General features: G+C 37.9%; 1 protein-coding gene and 1 pseudogene across 2 annotated transcripts in view; one reads left to right on the top strand and one right to left on the bottom strand.

Moving 5' to 3' along the window:
- LOC145992143 (multicopper oxidase 3-like) overlaps positions 1–11,753 on the bottom strand; it is a 77,185-nt gene extending 65,432 nt beyond the window's left edge. The window contains exon 1 of the mRNA XM_083128412.1: positions 11,583–11,753. Within this exon, the coding sequence (XP_082984538.1) occupies positions 11,583–11,685 (103 nt within the window). The 5' untranslated portion in view covers positions 11,686–11,753. The remainder of the gene's footprint in view (positions 1–11,582) is intronic.
- Positions 11,754–16,698: 4,945 nt separating this feature from the next.
- On the top strand, positions 16,699–17,425 carry LOC145992474 (cuticle protein 19 pseudogene; annotated as a pseudogene). Its single transcript, XR_014442166.1, has 2 exons — positions 16,699–16,782; positions 17,189–17,425. The product of XR_014442166.1 is annotated as a cuticle protein 19 pseudogene (transcript).
- Positions 17,426–19,765: the final 2,340 nt, after the last annotated feature.

Raw genomic sequence — 19,765 nt, 5'->3', positions numbered from 1 at the left:
CTAAAGTTTGTGAAATAAGGAAGTAAATTAACTTCGTCCTATTTTTAATATATTAATACATCAGTGTCTTAATTTTTCATTCTGCAAACATGTAGGTGCCTTGCATTTGTTATGTATGTTGCACGATTTGCGTGCCCTGCCGAATGTTATTGAACTTCCAAGGCGCATTTTGTAAAAATTCTTCAATTATTATTTAATGTTTTAATAAATTGCGAAATATAAAAGTTTACGTGTTATGCTCGTTGGCAGAATTTAATGAGCACGCGCAGATGAACGCTAAGTATATTTAATTCTAAGCAAATTAACGTCTGCAGGCGCAGATTAAGGTTCATGCCTACTCATAGGAAAAACTAAATATTGCATGGTGCCTAAAAAAGGGCCAATGTATTTATCTTAATGTAATTGTTCCCCTGCAGTATGAGAGAGAGTGTGAATGCTTGAATGATAGTGAGGGGTTGTGTAATGTGTCTATTTTTTGTGTGTTATATAATATACTTTATTGTTATCTATGATTTGACTATGATTTGTGTTTATACATATCGTATACTAATCCTCATAACTATTGTATTAATATTTCGTACAACGTTAAGTCAGCAAAGCATTTCCGCTGGACTTTAGGGCTAATATCAATTATTATTATTATCTACGTTGTTATTATTATTATTCAACGTCACTTTATGCACGAGTCGGCTATTCGTCGGGGGTAAAAACCGATCCGGTCACACGTGACCTGGAATCAAACCGTTTAGCTTGGCACCTAGGAAGGGGACTTCGGTCTCCGGACTACGGTAAAGTTTCCCAGTGAGATTTAGCAACAGGTCTGCACGGGAATGCCGGGTCGGTCTGGGTGTTAGAATCCACAGGAAATCAGGTTGCCAACTCATAGGAAATCAGGTTGCCAACTCATAGGAAATCAGGTTGCCAACTCATACGAAATCAGGTTGCCAACTCCAGAATCAGCATCATCATCTCACTGATATGAATAACTTTATTTACAATTTCTGATCGATTTTTCTCCTGAATTTTATTCTCATAGATTGCCTAGATAGCCTGGAACATACGCTCCTGTGTGTGTATAAATGCATGGATGCACATTCGTTTATCAACCTACCACAATGTTTTGAGATCTTATGATGAACACAATATCAAAAAACAACTTCAAGAAAACAGAAACCTTTCTTTCCAGCAAAAGAAAACGGTGTGTGTGTGTAATAAACGGCGTACACGAAGGACAGAAAAAAGTTAAATGTAGAACTGGAAAATATGCTAAATATCCTAGCTAAAAATGGAATGTCGTACCACTCTTATGAAAATCCTGAACACTCCACTCACATACAAGATTTGGAATTGGTTACTTTATTCACTCCAAAACTTCCTTCTTTTTCTTAATGTTGACAACGTTACTGTAAATTGTGATTACATAGATGATATGCCCATGAAATTCCCAGAACTGGTCTGCACGTATTGCACAAAGAATAAAGTAGTAAATATATACCATAATATTTGTGTAACGTGCAATTACATATTACATTTTTACATGACAACAGTTGAAAATTATTCCTTGTTTATTAGCACATTATACGATGATTACAAAGGCCCGGATTTTGATGACCTAAACATATCTGGAAAAAAAGGACTACAAAATGATCCAAAAATATCAACAAAATGACTTAGGGGTATGACTTAAGGGTATGACAATTATGGTATGGAAATTTAGAAAGCTCTTAAATTTAGCATTGTTCACTGTCCAAAATAGGATGTTCGCAGAAGTTAGATCTTCACAAAAGTCTCTGTGAAAATCTGACGATTTATTCTCCTTCGCGAATACACTTTGTTGCAGTAAAAGTTGCGTGGATGTCTTCTTACTTGTGAGTTTGCGATAGAATTCGTGTTTTCATTGTTACCAACATCAAAGCGAAAAATGACAGTTCCTGGCTAAAAATGAGTAAGTGAAACGTAATAAAAAATAGACGTAAAACGCGATAATTGACAAAAAAATCACGTAAAACTTGAAAAAAAAAATACCTGAAACTTTAAAAAAAAATAGAAAATATGACGAAAAATGCACAATAAAATTCACATTTTTATAACCAGAGGTTCGTATTCAGGATTTTAATACTTAAGACCAGAGCACACTACAGTGCGTTCGAGATAGCGCGTGACATGGCGCATATGCCAGCATTTTCGTCCCGTAACGTCTCGCTAATTTACGCACATCTTTAGCATGTAGACAATTATATTTATATTGCATAACGAGTACTAACCTGTTTCATAAGAGTTGTTCAAAGTAGTTCACGCGTTATCTCGGCCCAGAGCCAAAATGAGAAAAAAACAGATGACATGTCATCAAAATCCGGCCACTGATGATTACCGAACTGTGTCGAATAACAATGCAGCAGTCATCTTGTCTAATCACAGAAAACTTTATATTGTACCTACCTCGATCGGAACTTACCTATTATAATGAGGTTACGTAACCAAGCAAATGTAAATTAATGTGCTCTAAGTTTTACGGGAAGCGTAGAAGTTGCTGTGAATAGCACAGTATGCCTGGATAGCAACTTCGTATCGTGGGCTAGCTGTGCAAATAAATCTAGGATTGGAAAATATTATTTATTTACGTCCTGCTTTTAACTAATTTATTAATTTACGTCGTGTATTTCTATAAACTAATTTGTTCATTGATGGTCCTCAGCCAGACAATTCGTCCCTTTACGCTTATATTTCGCGTGGCCTCCCCGATTGCGCAGTGGTATCGTCCTCGCCTTGCAACCAAGGGGTCCCGGGTTCGATACCCGGTGGAGGCACATTGGTTCGGACCCCACTTGAAACTGTAGGTCCAGTCCCAATTAGCCTTCCTATACATAAAGTGGACTTAAAATAACAATTCAATCAATCAATCTAATATAATCTCCTCCCCAGTTGCCAGGGGGAAGGGTAGGTCTCAGCCCACGCTCCTGCCTACCCAAGAGTTTTCAGAATCATTTAGAGCAGGGGTTTCTAACTGGCGGCCCGCGGGCCACATGCGGCCCGCAATGCCTTTTTCTGCGGCCCGCGAAGCTGGTTTACAAAATAAATTAATTTTATGTATTTTTATTAAAATACGTTCTATTTTTACTGAAGGAACGGAAGCTCTGTGAAGAAAGACAATATCACAGGTAGAATTCAGTGGCGATGCTAGATAAAGGGCAACTAGGGCACTGCCCCACAACAATTTTAACATAAAAAGTTCATCTGAAGAGACGATCGGTATATAACTATTTTTTCCCCTCCACTCCTACGTTGCTGCAACCAGACGTACAGGGTGTGCACCCTGTGCGAGGCTAATATATTTCTGCGTCCTGTTGGAGAGACTCAGATCTCAGCTCTGCCCTGAGACGTGACGTCACTGACTGATCCAAAGCTTTACAGCATAGGCAAGGGACGGTACCCCCTCACAATGGAAAAGCGCAAAATTCGTAGCCGTCTCTGGGCAGTGAATGAGGTGCCCTACCCATTCATGTTTGCCTCATTCGCCGTTCAGTGTTTCCAACTCTTGGCAGGCACTTCATTCGTACTTCCAGCCTTCGTACTTTCACCTTCCGCAGTAAGATGCAGCAATAAGCTAGAAAAAAATCCCTCGAATGCTTTTCTTCGCGCTTGTTCCGGCGACCTGAAAAGTTGACAACACTTTTTATTGCCCAAACTAGTCCCTCTGTGTTTTCAGAAAGATCCTCCTTCCTTTCCATTGTATGCGGATTTGGATTTGAGTTAGTGTGCGAGTTTGCGTTGCGTTCCATCTGTGTGCGTATTGGTCGCTTATGAAATAATTACTTTTTTTTCGCAAGTGAAAGAGTTTATAGTTACTGTACGTGTGTATTTATTTGTGTGGTTGTGTCTGTGTTCCAGACAACTTGACATGCAGATTATCTTCGTAAGTATAAACGAACTTTTTTGGGGGTATATGGACAATGAAAATTGTTGTAACTGAACTTAACGGTGCATCATCTTCCTAGTTAGTTATTGATATTAGATCGGAATTTGTTACATTTCATTCCAAATAGTGGCCCATTGTTCGAACAATTTAATTTACTTACTCTATGTCAAGGAACTCTTCTGAAAAGCATTAAAGAAAAATTTAGAGATTATCTGCCCCCCCAAATAAAAATGTGCCCTGCCTGCCTGGAAAGGCACGCGCCGCCCCTGGTAGAATTGATTTTGCAGTCAAAAATGATCATCAGAAGAATCTAAAATGACGCAACTTACTTTTCACACCATGCATTCCACCCCTTCGCTATGCGGAATATACTCGCCCGCTTCCTATCCCTTCCCTGGAACACAACTGGAACAGTTTCAGAGTATCGACTTCCTTAAGCAACTGGCGTTTCTAACAAATATCAAAGGTCATCTGAAAGAACTGAACTTGAAACTGCAGGGAAGAAACCAGCTGGTGTCAGATTTAATGGGAAACAAAGATGGGTTTCGTAATAAACAGAAGATTTTCAACGTTACTTTGGAGAGGAATAACCTGGTCCATTTTCAAGCTGTCGGCGCCTAGCAGAAGATGATGAAACACTGAACTTTTCTGAATTAATTGCAAATATTAAAGAAATAATGCATGTGTTTGACTCCAGATTTAAAGATTTAAAGAACTTAAAAGCAGCCTCCAGCTATTTAGCAATACTCTTGGCATTAACATCGAAGAACAAGAAGCTGCTCTCCAACTTGAATTGTGTGATTTGCAAGACGATGTGTTCCTTGAAAGTAACCAAGAAAAGGCGCCAGAGTTTTTCAAATACCTTTCAAAGGAACGCTTTCCAAACCTTCGTAGTTTTGGGCAAAGAATGACATCGATGTTAGGCAGCATATACACGTGTGAAAGTGTTTTTTCTTCAATGAAGTTCATGAAGAACCTCAATTTTCACATTGAACACTTACTATGAAGGATTCTTATTTGCATGGTGTGTTTTTCATTTCTTTCAATTCATCCATAAGTATTGGGTTTTTGTGGAATAAATTGTAATTATACAATTTTGATTTGTGATTCCATTGTTTTTATTGCCGTATTTTAGAAATTTAGGTTATGCGAAAGTACTACATTTTCAGTTCAGTACTTACAATTTTTGTAATTTTTAATCCCCCCCCCAAAAAAATGCGGCCCACCAATCAACTGCTGGATATAATTTTGGCCCTCGGACCTTTTGTAGTTGGAAACCACTGATTTAGAGTAGCAAATGATTCTCTCTCAAACTAAGTCTGCTATTTCTGGACAGAAAACTTTCAATGCTTTGTAATCTCCATACGTTTCGGCTGAGAATAGTCAGTTTCTGAAAGGGTAAACGTGGTCAGAAAATGTCATGTGGTGATATATCAATACTGCTAGCAACACTGATTGCGCTGCCTTTTTTTTAGCAAACAAGAAAATGTGTAAAGATTGTAAGTGAATGAACAACAATAAACATAGGCGCCAGTACATATACCTACATGATAGGTTTTCGTGTAACATTAAACTAAACTGACGTTTCCTGATGACATTGTGGAGATAAGCGCATTACTATTTCTATAATTTTGCTCAGGAGAATGGTCTTCACAATCAAAAAAGCAATTGGGTATTTTAAAACATAAACAGAAAATGTATTGTTGATATTTATGATGTAAATTGCCACCTTGAAGATTTTGTAAATAAATACTACTAGATGGCGCTTGTGATGGAGAATTCTTTGAATGTCGATATTGGGTGATAAAACGTGTCCTCCTGTGCAATTATCCTATGGCTTAATGCAACTCTTGAATGAAATATAAATATTTTGGAACGAAAGCCGGAGGAATAGTAAACTTAAGTGGCTAACTGAACTGAAACCTATCATCAGTCATCATATAATGTAACTTCTATAGATAAAAAAAGAAATTATCATGTAAAATTAATGAAAATAACTTAGTGTTTATGTTGGTAGTCGTTGTTGGTAGTGTAGGAATACTATAGTAGAAGTGTAGGTAATTCATTTTGTTGGGTGTAATCAGGGCCGGATTAAGACTAAATTGGGCCTGATGCTTGAAATCTTCGGTGAACAATAAACACAACGACGTTATAGTCAGGGGGTGCTCGTTCGGCGGCGCAGATCGTGTGCGCAGTTGTCCGTGGATGCATGACGTCATCATCGAAACACTCGGCACGGAAAAGGCTGGTTCCTTATGCAAATATTGAGATATTTGACAACGAATATCTTCTAAAATATAGTAGCAGGGGAAAAGTTACAACTTTTACTGTTAAGATTCATCCTTTCTAATCAATTTATCACAAAGTTGATTCAAATGTGTAAAATGGTTTTCAAGAAATCGTGTTACGAAGGAACCCCTGTTTTGTTCTCTCCAGGCTTCCAATGTAAGGGAGTTTTAACTTAAGCGCGTTGGATTTCTTTTTGGTCTATGTTTTGAAATAAGATTATTTTGTTCTTGTCAACTGAAATCATGCCTAAATGCTATGGAAAGCTGTGAAAACTATTATCAGAAAACTAACGGAATAAATCTAAAATATCAAAGCTTGACTGATATAAAAAATGCGGTATTGCCCATTTTTGTGAAAAAGGCATTGTGCGAGATCTAAAAGCAGAACTTTTTAATATTGTATATAAATGTAAGGGGGGCGGGCTTAGGGGGCTCGAGCCCCCTCAAAAGTTTTCAGTTTACACTACATAAAATGAGATTTTTTGTTTCTTGTGGTGTCAAATAAAATAATGTGACGTTAATTTAAGGAGAGAAATAATTATCGAGGCAAGACGGAGAATATTTCATAACCCTGTTATTGGTAACAGCTCGTATCCAAGGTGGGAATCAGGGGGCTCAAACCTCCCTTTAGAAAATTTTCAGTTTACGCTAGATTAAATTAAGTTTTCGGCTTCTTGTATAATACGTATGGTGATAATTTGAGAGATAATTATCTAGGCAAGACGGAGAATGTTCTATAAGCCTGTTATTGTATAGCGCGTATCCAAGGTAAAGATCAGGTGGCTCGAGGCCCCTCCGCTCCCCAAGGAAATTTTTCAGTTTACACTGATAAAATTAGGTTTTTGACTTCTTGAATAATGTGACGATAATTTAAGGAGAGGAATAATTATCGAGACAAGACGGAGAATGTTCTATAACCCTGTTATTGTTAATAGTGCGTATATAAGGTGGGCATCAGGTGTCTCGAGCCCCCTCCCCCAGGTAATTTTTCAGTTTACACGAGATAAAATTAGGTTGTTGTATTCTTGAATAATGTGACGATAATTTTAGGAGAGAAATACTTATCAAGGCTAGACGGAGAATGTTCTATAACCATGCTGTTGATAATATTGCACGTAAACTTTTCTTACCCTTTCGGTGTTGTCGTAGCAAACTTGAACTCTATGTAGAGACTTGTCAGCATTTGCAAGCTGCACAAAAAAGGCGCCGTCAATAGCTTCAACAACACGTTGTTTATATATATATTTGTCACATATTTGTTTTAATTAGTATTCTGCTCGTTCCGCCACCTGAACGCAGCAGCTAGGGCTCAAAGGGCAGTGCAGTTACACCGGAAGAAGGCTCGGAAATGTCAGGCTTCAGAAGTTAACTCATCCAAATTTAATGTGCTCTCTCTAAATTTAAATCATAGTTCACAAATAATTTGATTAAATGTTCTAAAAGTATATGTTTTATTTAATAGTGTATTTATTGATGCATTCTTCTCCAGCATAGCTATAGGCAGTGACCACACTACAGGGGAGATTCAGGAACGCACCCCTATTCTCGTTCGACAATTTCTCTCTCTCTCTCTCTTATTTGCCCCCAGTAAAACGACAAAAATAAATAAATGAATGAATGCTCTTTTAGCCAAAATATGCATTTTTTTGTCGTATGTAACGGAAAAATAAACATGATTGCCCCGGGAAAATATGATTTACCCCTCCATCTTTACTATTGCGCCGTCACTAGCTACAACATATTTTGATTTCTATTGTTCCCACACATTTATTTTAATTTTAGTATTGTGAATCATATTCCACTGTGTTACCTCACGTAGCTCCCCCCCCCCATCGTACGATATCAGTTGTAAGTGTTAGACTAAGCTTGCCAAATGTCCAATTATATCTTTGTATTCTTGAGCCATTTAAAAATAATCATTTCGCCCCTTCTTCTGGACTATATCATAGCAATTTTTTCCCACTGGAAGCCCCTTTGCAGATCGAGATCCGGGGCTATAGCCTTCCCAAGCCACCGTCCCCTCCAAATACTCTCTTGGCCTCATGAAAGAAAAATATATGTATTTCTAAGAAATATTAATTTGACTTGGCAGTTTCTTTTTTCGAACAGAAATAAGTTTTAAGTTTTAATAGCTTATAAATTTACACTAGCAATTTTGGGTAAAGGTTTTGCGTAACCCTAAAAGTACATTTAGAGACTGCAAGGTCAATTCTCGACATTTCAGATATATTAATAATTTTTATCACAACGTCTTATATAATTATTTGTTACTTCAATAACCTCCTCGCAAATGTTTCTCGCATATTAAAACATATATGTCATTTTCTGTTTATTTCCTTGTAATGCTGACCTCCGTGGCGAAGTGGTTAGCGCAACGCTTTACGATGCCAAGGGCCCTCATGTTCGAATCCCCGCCCGGGCATGGGTCTACTTTCCTTTCTTCAATTTCATCATATCATCACGCATCCTCATCTTTTCGATTAGGTGACAGATAAGCGAAGTAAAATAAACTAAGTCTATTAATCAATTATTTTTTTTAAACTCTTTAATTCTTCTTTAGCATGCAACGTTTTTGTTAAAATTATATTACAATTTGTAAAATGACGAAATTCTAAAGGAGAACACGCAACTTTCTTTGTAGCGCATCGGTCAGAAAGTTTCAGGAATATGGATTTTCAAAATACATTTTTTCTCATGTACTTTGCCCTCTTTTAATAGTAGCGCGTTTTCAATTATGTTACTAATCATCAAAAGGATGCCTCAATACCATCTTGGAGGATGACAATTAATATTTTCCCCCTCCTAAAAGTAATAATATACTTTCGCTCTCTGAATCTCCCATATAAATGCTAGGGGCCGTCTGCTTCAGCCGAGCTCACTGCTTCTCCGGTGACGTCACGCGTTCGTGCAAGATCGGCAATCTTCGGATGGCTTTACCTAATCTCTATGTACCTTGCGTTATAGTTATGTGAGTCACAGCGCAAAGAATAATAGTACTTTATAATAAGTAACGGTGTGTCTAGGCGTTCGAAATAGGGGCTCCAAATTTCATTCTAAGATTTATTTTCAGGTTAATATAGCAAAAGAAAACTGTTCAGCTTTCGGAAAATTCTCGTCTGTTTTCATGTGGGCCTATTTCAGGAATGGGCCTAGTGCTGCAGCATCAATAGCACCCACCTTAATCCGGCCCTGGGCGTAATACACAAACCATTACGGCTACAGACGGCAGTCTGCATGTGGGTGGAACGGTGGAGCGTGGTACTGATCACCAGTGGCGAAGCTCCTATGAGGCTTTTGAGGCTTAGCCTACCCAAAAAAATGTTGAAATTAAAATGTTCATGTACCCTGTAACAATCAAAGTTCGTTAAAACGAATTAAACTATGTAATCCGAACGTTTGGTTCCGCCGATCCTTCCAGATATCTCGTCAGGCAGGCCAGAAAGAGAGAGCGCGTTCGGGCCGAACTGTGAGGCTTTTGACGAAAAGCCTCGCGTTTAAAAGGCAGCTGCAGCGTGAGTTCTGTGTAGGCGGGAGGAGAGGGGACTGCCGATTCGCTGGGTAAAAGCGGCTAGCCTCAGAACCAAACCTGTTGTGCTTCTAGTCTTCTTGTGCAAAGTACGTCGTTCACGCGCTGCATTGTTGAATGTTAATTTACTTCAAGTGCATCCGCGCGTGTGTTTGTGTGTGTGTCACATAGTGTATTTATGTTATAAAAATATAATACTGTGAAATTGTATTCGAAACTCTAAGATGATTTGCAGTAAAATAAATGTAAGTGAACAAGACTTCGTGGCTCTCATATGCTTAACCTACGAAATCTTGGACACACTGACTGTACAACTGGAAATACGTTTTGGAGATTTTGAAAAGATAAAATTTGTTGAATTGGTAGACCAAAATAGCTTTGGGGAATATAAACTACATTTTCCTGTGATGAAATTAAGTAACCTTCTGTCCACATATCCATTTTTCAACAAAGAACGATTAGCAAATGATTTAAAGAATATCTATGCTGATGAAGAAAAGCATTTACCTCCTGCAGACCTTCTAAAATTCATAGTTAGCAATGACCTTCAAACAATCTACAAAGAAGTAACACAACTTATCAAGTTGGTCTTGACATTCCCAGCTTCCTCCGAAAGAAGTATGAGCACCCTCAAGAGAGTAAAAAAATATCTCCGTAATTCAATGAAAAATGAAAGATTAAGTTCTCTCATTACAATAGCCATTGAAAAAAAACTGGTTAAAGAACTTTCTATTGATCAAGGCTTCAAGGAAAGAGTAGTTGATACTTTTGCGACCAATAAGAATCGACGCATGAACCTGCTGTATATAAAAAAATATAAGCAGATTTTTCAGCCTACCCAGTATTCACGCCTTAGCTTCGCCACTGCTGATCACATCAACTCCACTACGGTAGAGATAGAGATTCGAAACGGAGTCTCTACTTCCAGACCACGCATGTGCCTCCTTGTATAATATTGTTGGTTTTACTTCCCGGTAGAGAGGGGAAGGGGAAGAAGAAGAAAGACCCCCCCCTTCGCTCCTGGAAGTAAGAAAGAGAAACCAGCGAAGTGGGCTTCTTTCTCTCCGCTTTTTTGTTTTGTTGTCTCTCTCTTTTCCCTTCATTCCCCACTCACGTCTCCTTAATTCTGTCCCCTTGTTACTTTCCGGTAAGGCACCCGATAGTCAATCTCACTTCCACGTAGTACACATCGGTAAATGCTTCTTGCAGGCCAACGATGCTCAGGCGCCTGGATCTAGGTAAGGATATTTTAGTCGTGAGAGGTAGTATAGCTTTAGTTCTTGTTAAGTAAGTAATGAATGGATTAGTTTTAAAAATTGAGTAAGGAAGCTTTAAGCACATGTGTTATTTTCTCGTTCCTGTTCTCAATTTTGATTTAGTAAAGGGGCTTATTCCCGTATTTTGTGATGGGCAAAAATAGCCTATGCCCATGCAATAATAATTAATCTTTTTTCCTCGTAACGGACTTATTGAATTTTTCAGTATTTCTGGATTTCCCGACTAAAATTTCGTGGATTTTTATTTTATTCTACCAACTTTTCTGCGAGATTTCATGTATTTATAACGGTGTCATCCTAATTGCGAGCAGTCCTAATTGCGAACAGTCGTAATTACAAACACTTGTTGCATGAATACGAATAACACTATACTACCTGGAAGGGTTGTGTTCCCTCCAAAGTGTCATTCCTGGATCCACCACTGCTTAATGCTAAACCTTGTCTACCAAGAGAAAGTAAACTGACCTTGCCCCCGCAGTTTTGTCACCCAATCGCCGCCCACAGACCATATTCCAGACCTTAAGTTTTCTTCTTCTTTTAGTTAATCTAAGAATAACGAGGTTGTTTGGACCTACCTTGTCCAGTTGTTCCTGTTACTTGAAGGGAGTTGTTTACAAATGCAAGGCAAAGCAGCAGAAGGAAAAGATGTCCACAACGAGAACTCTTCTGATTGTTCATCCTGCACTTTCTAGAAGAGAATACGAGCGAGAGCTCTGTCGCGTGAGTCACGGAAAGACTGCATAGGATCCCTCGTTGCCATTGGTGGGGAATTCGCCTGGTCAAACAACTTCCTTCTATTTTTCAGGGTTACCAGTGACCCGCAGCGAAACTTCTCGTTCGCCGAAAGTTTTCGTTTTATGAATCCGTGCATCTGCAGAATCTGCTATACGAAATGTGCATGTGGTTACAGTTTGTGAGGTGTAACTTTGTTCCTTTCCCGCCAAGAAATGAATGTGACGCATTCATAGGCGTAACTTTGCCCCACAAAATTTTGGTTACTAATTTTAAATTATAGAGCATGGCCATATCTTTGTCTCTTGGCCACAGTCCTATCTTGAGATCAAAGTTATTTTGAGGTATTGTAAAATCAAAATCAGGATAACCTTTTCTTTACAAAAGTAGGGGAGAGTCGCCCAAAACAGGGACGGCGGGTCAAATGGAGACGTTCGGTTTTTCACTGATTAATGCTGTTACCTGGGACCCAATGCGCTACCCTACCACCATTACTGGCCAGTTTGAATCGAGTCGTGGACGCTGGAGCCCGACCTTCTAACTACGAAGTTTTCAAGGTTTCGGGAAAAACGTTTTCGATTTTGCCGATTGTGTTGGATCTCATCAAGTCACCTTTGAGCATTCAATTTTGGTAAGTACAGCATAGATTATTTCAGTTTTATTGGCATGCTGCTTGATAGGTTATATTACATCTGTGCGAAGAGGAGCCATGTTTCCTGGCATCCGTCACTGTCTGCTAAAACTGGAACATTTAGGGTACTACAAAACGGGGTCGTTTCCGTTTTGAGACGCCACCGACCAATATTGAAATATGTTTTACCTACTAAGCCTATGCTTGAATGCTCAGACAAATCCGTGATATTACGAGATGTTGTTTATTAAGTGTTTAAATTGAGTATAAGAGGATATTTGTTAGTGTAGATGTTTAAAAATACAAAAATGGCAAAAATACTTCCTGTCTTATAATTTTATTGCATTTTCATGTTTAATTGAACTTTTGCTTTTTTCAAAAAAAGCTTTTGTAACAAAATTTTGCATTGTGCCTCGATTTTACAGTATTTCACATAAGTGCCCGACTTTACCCAACCGGTTGTCCAAAACGGGGATATTCCAAGAAAATGTTCTTCCTGCCTCCTTTAATCCCAAATTTTATTTACATAAGAACTCTGATAGTCTAGGATCTATACGCACAAGAAAAGTTTTGAAACATTTTTTATTGAGAACATTCCTTTTGGTAGTTAAATATGTTAAGTGTCACCATTTTGGACGATTCTCCCCTAAACTTGAAGAGATTCTATTGAAATATCGACCATAAAAAGAGATGAAACATATTCCATCTTCACCTCCATCTTCATCATTCCCCACGAGAGAAGTTTCAAAACAGTACTACTACAGTTTCCTAATAACGACTATCGCTTCCATATTTGTTTAATTCATTGGTCGAACCAAAACAATGTTTATTCTGCCTTTGACCTGTGCTGTGCTATATTGTTTACTTGTTGTGTTGTGCAAATTTTCACGATATACTCATCAAGTGAAGTTCATTAGAAAGTGCTGCACCTCGATTGGAATGTTATTACCACAGTGAACAATTAAAAGTGAAAAGAAAGCTGTCATCTTGAGTCGAATAGATATTGTATGAAGTAAACTGTTTGATGTTCACGTTTTATGCTTAGAAAAATTTACATATCTGGAGGTATAAAAGGATTTTTGCCTCAAAATCCACCACATAGATACCCAACGGTTCCTACGAGTACAGCATGGGTAGATACGCTGTGAGTACAACTTGTGTGATTTCTCTCACATGTAGGTTAGGTTTACCATTATTTACCATGTGTACAAACAGTCATTACAACATGAAAGAAAGATTGCCACAAGTTTTTCACCTCATACGGGAAATGTTAAAGTTTATTCACTTTACTATTCACTGAAATTCTATGAACTAAAATCCTTTGGAATTAGCTACAAATGCAGGCTATTGGACGTAGTTCTGAAAACAAACCAGCTGTCAGAGATTTAGCTAGGCTGCTGCATTTAAGGAGGCCAAATTTGAATTACATAACTTCATATGCCTTATAAGTTATACATTGTCGTCTTTGTGTCATATTAATTGATTGATTGATTGATTTTGTAGTTTATTTTACTTCGCGTTTTGTGCCTCTTGGCTTATTTGCGAAGATGGGAATGAGTGATGAAATGGATGAATGGACATTCACAAACAACCAAGCCCGAACTGGATTCGAACCCGGGACCTTTGGTTGTGTCATATTAAGTTTCATTAATATATACTAGTAGTTACATATATATAATATATAAACATTTATATATTTAACTTAGTCCACATCTCAACAATTCAATAACTAAAAAGATGAAACCGACTGTGGTCTACATGCAACGTTTTCTAAATAAATCATTCAGAGCTCTTTTTTAAATTTTAAAATAAAATTTGATGGGTCGCGGGATAGTTTCGGAGGGGCCAGTGCCCCCTGACAGTGGTCCTCCTTTGTTTACCTCATGTGCATTAAAGTAAATCAAACTGAATTGCAGCATTATAAAATTAACGTGTAGGTAATGTAGTACAATGGGACCCATGCGTATTGTCGTGCAAATTGTTCATGACTCTTTTCATTAATTTTTCTCTCACATCCTATGTTTTTTTTAAGCGATGAATTTTTATGTATGCCGGTGCAGAAGTTGTCAATAGCTTGCTTTGAGTTTTCTTTTAATTCTTGAAGCTCTTTTTGGGTCAAATAAAGTGCACGAACATGGTGATGGACAATTTGCATGATAATACTCATGGATCACACTGTACTTAATAACAAAACTATTTGTGAGATAATGTTTATCTTCCTATTACTAACGAGCTTATGTCATATTTAATTGGACCAGAGCCAAAGATCACTCTTTCCTCCTTCTTTACCCACATATTTCCTTGTTGACCTCTTTGTCATTATAAAGGAAAGCAAAAATAGATTTTCATTTAAACGTTAGATCCATGCAGGGGCAGCGCCATAGGTGGGGAGGCATAAAATCTAGCTGACTCACATACTGGCCCATTCTGCCAGAAAATATTTTGGAACAAGGTTGTTTATGTTATTAAAAATACTATTTTTTTTATTTATTTCATTTTTTTACCAAACGACTTTTTCGTTATATTCATCATAGTTTCAACATAAATGTTTATATAAAATTTAAAATGTATTTTTTATTGATTTACTTTATTTTACTTCGCTTTTTGTGCCACTTTTGGCTAATTTGCGAAGATGGAGATGAGTGATGATATAATGAAATTGAAGAATGGACACTCACAAACATCAATGCCCAGGCAGGGATTTGAACCCACCCCTGGCGTCGTAGTGCGATGTGCTATCCACTCCGCCACGGGGGCGGGCATTAATGTAGTATGTATTGTCAACATATAGTTACATAAATGTTACAGACCCTGCACATTTCAACAAAACAATGAAGCTTAGACTACCTGTTGTATTTCTACTTAACATGTTGGATAATGTACCTAATACTATTAAAAAAATATAAAATAATGATTTTTTCTATGATTTTATCACTGATTAAATCAATGATTAAATCATTTTCAACCCTGATTTGGTATACTTTATTATTTTTCCAGAAATCTCATAACGTAACCCTTACGAAACTCCTAACTATGCCACTGTTAGAGACTGTATATTTGTGTATTTAGTATTATTACTATTTTAGCTTCTACATTCTCTTAAATTTGAAAGCAAAAGCAAGGTATTAACATGTTAACTTCTTAGTATTAATTTTATTGGCACTTTTTTTTTACAAATAAAATTAACTTCCTTCATACATGTTTTTCTAGATAATACACACATGCTCCATTGGCTTGTACTAAGAAGAATGTTACTATTTATTTTTCTTATGCCCACAGGTTATATTGCTCCTGGCCTCTCTTATAGTATGCACAACCGGAAGGCCTAAAGTTGGTGTAAGAGTGTTCCGTATTAGAAGACCTTTGCGGGCTCTTCCTTATGCTAAAGCTGTTGCTCGTCCATTCGCTGCAGCAGCACCATATGCTGCTGTCAGACCCTTAGCTCCTGTTGCATATCTTCCTCGTCCCTTTTCACCCACAACTCCTGTTGCACCACATCCTCGCCCTTTTGCAGCCCTAGCTCCTGCTCTTGCACCTATAGCTCCTCTTGTTCGACATAGAGTTCCTGCTGTTGCCAACAGTATAGCTCCTGCTTTTGCACCTAAAGGTCATCTTGCACCTAGAGTTCCTGCTATTACCCATAGTATAGCTCCTGTTGGTTCGCCAATAGCTCCTGCTGCAGCATCCATAGCAGCTGTTGCTCCTGTTGCTCCTGTGGCTTCACTAGAGTCTCTAGGACCTGCGAGACCCATTTCTTCTGTGGTACCCGTTTCTCTCGAAGCTCCTCCTGAGAGTAAAGATGCCGAGGTTAATAGCTATGTAAGTAACATAACATCCAACTTTTTCTACGTACTGTCATGTGATGTCACGCATGTCAAGTTTATCATTGGCCATTTTGATTCACTTAGTAAATGCTTAATCTGTAATTGACCAACCATTGCTTCACGAAAGTATATTGACACCTTCCTGCATGTACATACCACAACTTAACCATTTCAGACTGTGCTTGAAGTCTTATAGAAACATGAAGAATGAATGTTCCAAGCACTTATTCTTACCTATGAACTCAAAATGAATATTCAAAAAGTGCATGCTTTATCACCTAGTAACAGCAATATAAAACATTAACAATTAATTGAACTTTTTTTTTAACAAAGAGCAACTGAAGTTTTCAACCAACTCAACATTAGCGCTGGTAAATAGTCATTTGACACTTTTTTGTAGCTCATCTGTCACGCACTCAATTCTTGTCCATTTCAATCTTTTAACGTCATTTCCGGTAAAATACTTGCAAACTTCTTTGCACTTTTCGTATGCTGCACTGCTGCTTGGCATGAACGAATACACAGTCTACGAATTATTTTCATTCTTACATAATGTTAAAAAGTTGTAATGTAAATTACAAATATGAGGTAAGTTCCTTTTAACTGTTCAACCGAGAAAAGTTTAACTGAACTTAAAACTTCAATTCAAACTGTTTTTTCGAGGTGTAATGCACTAGAGTACGCAGGAGTTTATACTAGGGGAGGTGGAATTGTAATGGTTAATACTACATATATGTTCTAAGCGAATTAAAATATTTCGTAATTACAATTTTTAAGCATCTTTTTTTAAAAGTCTTTCCAAGACAATAAAGGTTATTATGATAATTCTACAGGGAGTTTGAATTTACCAATATGTTTTTCAAGTGTTCTTTACGGGTTTAATTTGAAAATTTTGATTTTATTTTGAAATGGTTACAGCCTCATCAGCTGCTCCTGCTTACGCCACTGGTATTAAGTACATCTGGATGTTAAGTGCTCATGTTCTTATTTACAGCCCTATCCAAAGTACCATTTCGGCTACGGGATAAACGACGTCCAAACAGGAGACAACAAGAATCACCTCGAATATCGAGATGGCGGTGTTGTCAGCGGTCAGTACAGTCTAGTGGAACCAGATGGCAGCACAAGGCTTGTCAAGTACACTTCCGACCCTATAAACGGGTTTAACGCTGAAGTCAGCAAAGTCGGACCTAACGCTAACCCGACACCTGCTGGAAAAGATCTTGCTTGATTGTGGCTTCAGAAACTGATTCAGTGTTGTTAAAGGTCAGACTTGTTAAGTATTTAATGCATTCTGTTAATCTGCAACGAGTTTTATATTTTCTAATAAAAATGTTTAGAAAGTTATTTCGTTTCGTATAGTTTCAAGTTAAGTAGTGTTACTTTCTAGAAGAAGATTTCTATTGGTTTACGAGTGGCTAACGACAGCTATAGCAGCTTGGAGTACATACTAAAAGCACCAAACCTGACCTACCTAACCTACTCACGCTTGCATCTAATAGCAGAAATAAACATGTGAAAAGGTTAGGCAGGTTACGTTTTGTTTATTTCTTCTATTAGATGCATATGTGAGTAGGCTAGGCAAATGAGGTTTAGTGCTGTTGGCACATACAGTATCTCCAACTTGATATAGCTGCTCGTTGTTGGTTATGATGTAGTTGCTTTATTTCCTACAAGATGGCTCCCATAGTCATGTAAATAAAATTAATGATTGATAGGTGTCTACTACATGTGCCTTTCGAAAAAATTATTGTGGATTCAAAAATATTCATATACTGTATAAACTCAGACGCAAAGAAAAAATGTTATAAATATAAAATAACATAAAATACACTAAAGTTTAGTTTTGTTCTTCGTTTGAGAAAGACCCTGATATAGGGTAGAAACGTAACGTGTAAAGTGCTTTAAATTTCAATTAACTGCCTTGGTCAGCAACTTTAGTGTATTTAACCCTTAGTCAGCTACGCGGGTCTGACGAAAGTAAACCCAGTGTCGCCGAGGCTTTTAAGCGCGAAATTTAAATTTGTATACTTATTGGAGAAAAATCGTAATAACTCTGGCACTATGCGACCAATCTACTTCGGATAACTTTTGTTTTGCAATTTGGAACCCCTAACCGCGGAGGGGGGGGTCCACGGGCGGGGGCAGCAACCCCCGAATGTCAATAAATCAACAAAAAAAATGTAGTGTTTATCCCCCGCTTTCTTCGCTATTTTGGGAAGATCACACAAACTTTTGCCATTTTTTCAACGAATGGACCTTTCGCAACAGAATGAAACTTGTTTCATGTTTGTGGGTGCAATACAATTTCAATAATGAGCCAAGATGTAAAACTCTGTTGTTTTTTTTACAAAAAATAGCCAATTTGCATATTACTCATAAAATTGTTATAACTCGGACAGTATGGGATCAATCAACTTTGGATAACTTTTGTTATGCAGCTAAAACATCAGGGCATGCAACCGTGTACAATTCAGAACTCTCAACTGAGGGGGGTTTCAAGCGGGGGACACGACCCCCGAATTTCAATGAGAGAAAAAAATCTGGAGTACACACCCTCTTCTCCCGCTATTTTGGGAAGAAGACGCGAACTTTAGTTTTCATTGTTTAGCAAGAATCATTGGCAACGAAGTAAAACTTATTTCATGTTTCTAGCTGCCATATAAAGTGAAATATGACGCAATATGTGGAACTCTGCTTTCTTATAAAAAAAGGGGGAAAATAGTAATTGGCATAGTGCCCATGAAATTGTTATAACTCGTACACTATTCGCAGAATCTGCTTCAGAAACGTTTTGTTTGCAAGCTAAGACATCAGGCCATACAACGATTCACAATTCGGAACGCCGAACTGATATACACTGGGCGTGGGAGGCTACGACCCCCAATTTTCAAGAAAAGAAAATGAAAATCTGGAATTCCCCCCCCCCCCCTTTTCCTGCTTTTCTGGGAAGAAGACGCGAACTTTAGTTTTTATTGTATAGCATGAACCATTGGCAACGAAGTAAAACTTGTTTCACATTTCTAGCTTTCATACAAAGTGAAATATGACGCAATATGTGGAACTCTGCTTTCTTATAAAAAAAAAAGGGTTGGAATAGTAATTTGCATAGCGCCCATGAAATTGTTATAACTCGTACACTATTCGCTGTATCTGCTTCAGATAAGTTTTGTTAGCAAGCTAAAACATCAGGCCATGCAACGATACACAATTCGGAACGCCGAACTGATATGCACTGGGCGTGGGAGGCTGCGATCTCCAATTTTCAAGAAGAAAAAAATGAAAATCTGGAATTCGCCCCCTCTTCTCCTGCTATTTTGGGAAGAGGACGCGAACTTTAGTTTTCATTGTATAGCATGGACCATTTGGCAACGAATTGAAACTTGTTTCATGTTCCTAGCTGCCATACAAAGTGAAATCTCGATGTCTGCGACTCCGGAAGACCTGCTTGAGGAGGATATGTGCATTGAGGATACATTGGTTCAGGAGATAGAAAAAAAGTTTGTTGGTCCACTTTATTGTCCTTGTGTTAGTCAGATATGTACACGTCATCCTGTCGGCCTTGTCCACG

The sequence above is a fragment of the Lepisma saccharinum genome, chromosome 9 (assembly GCF_977018435.1).
Source record: "Lepisma saccharinum chromosome 9, izLepSacc3.1, whole genome shotgun sequence".
Taxonomy (NCBI): Eukaryota; Metazoa; Arthropoda; class Insecta; order Zygentoma; family Lepismatidae; genus Lepisma; species Lepisma saccharinum.
Note: the sequence above shows the minus strand (reverse complement) of the source record. Positions and strands in the feature narration are given on the sequence as shown.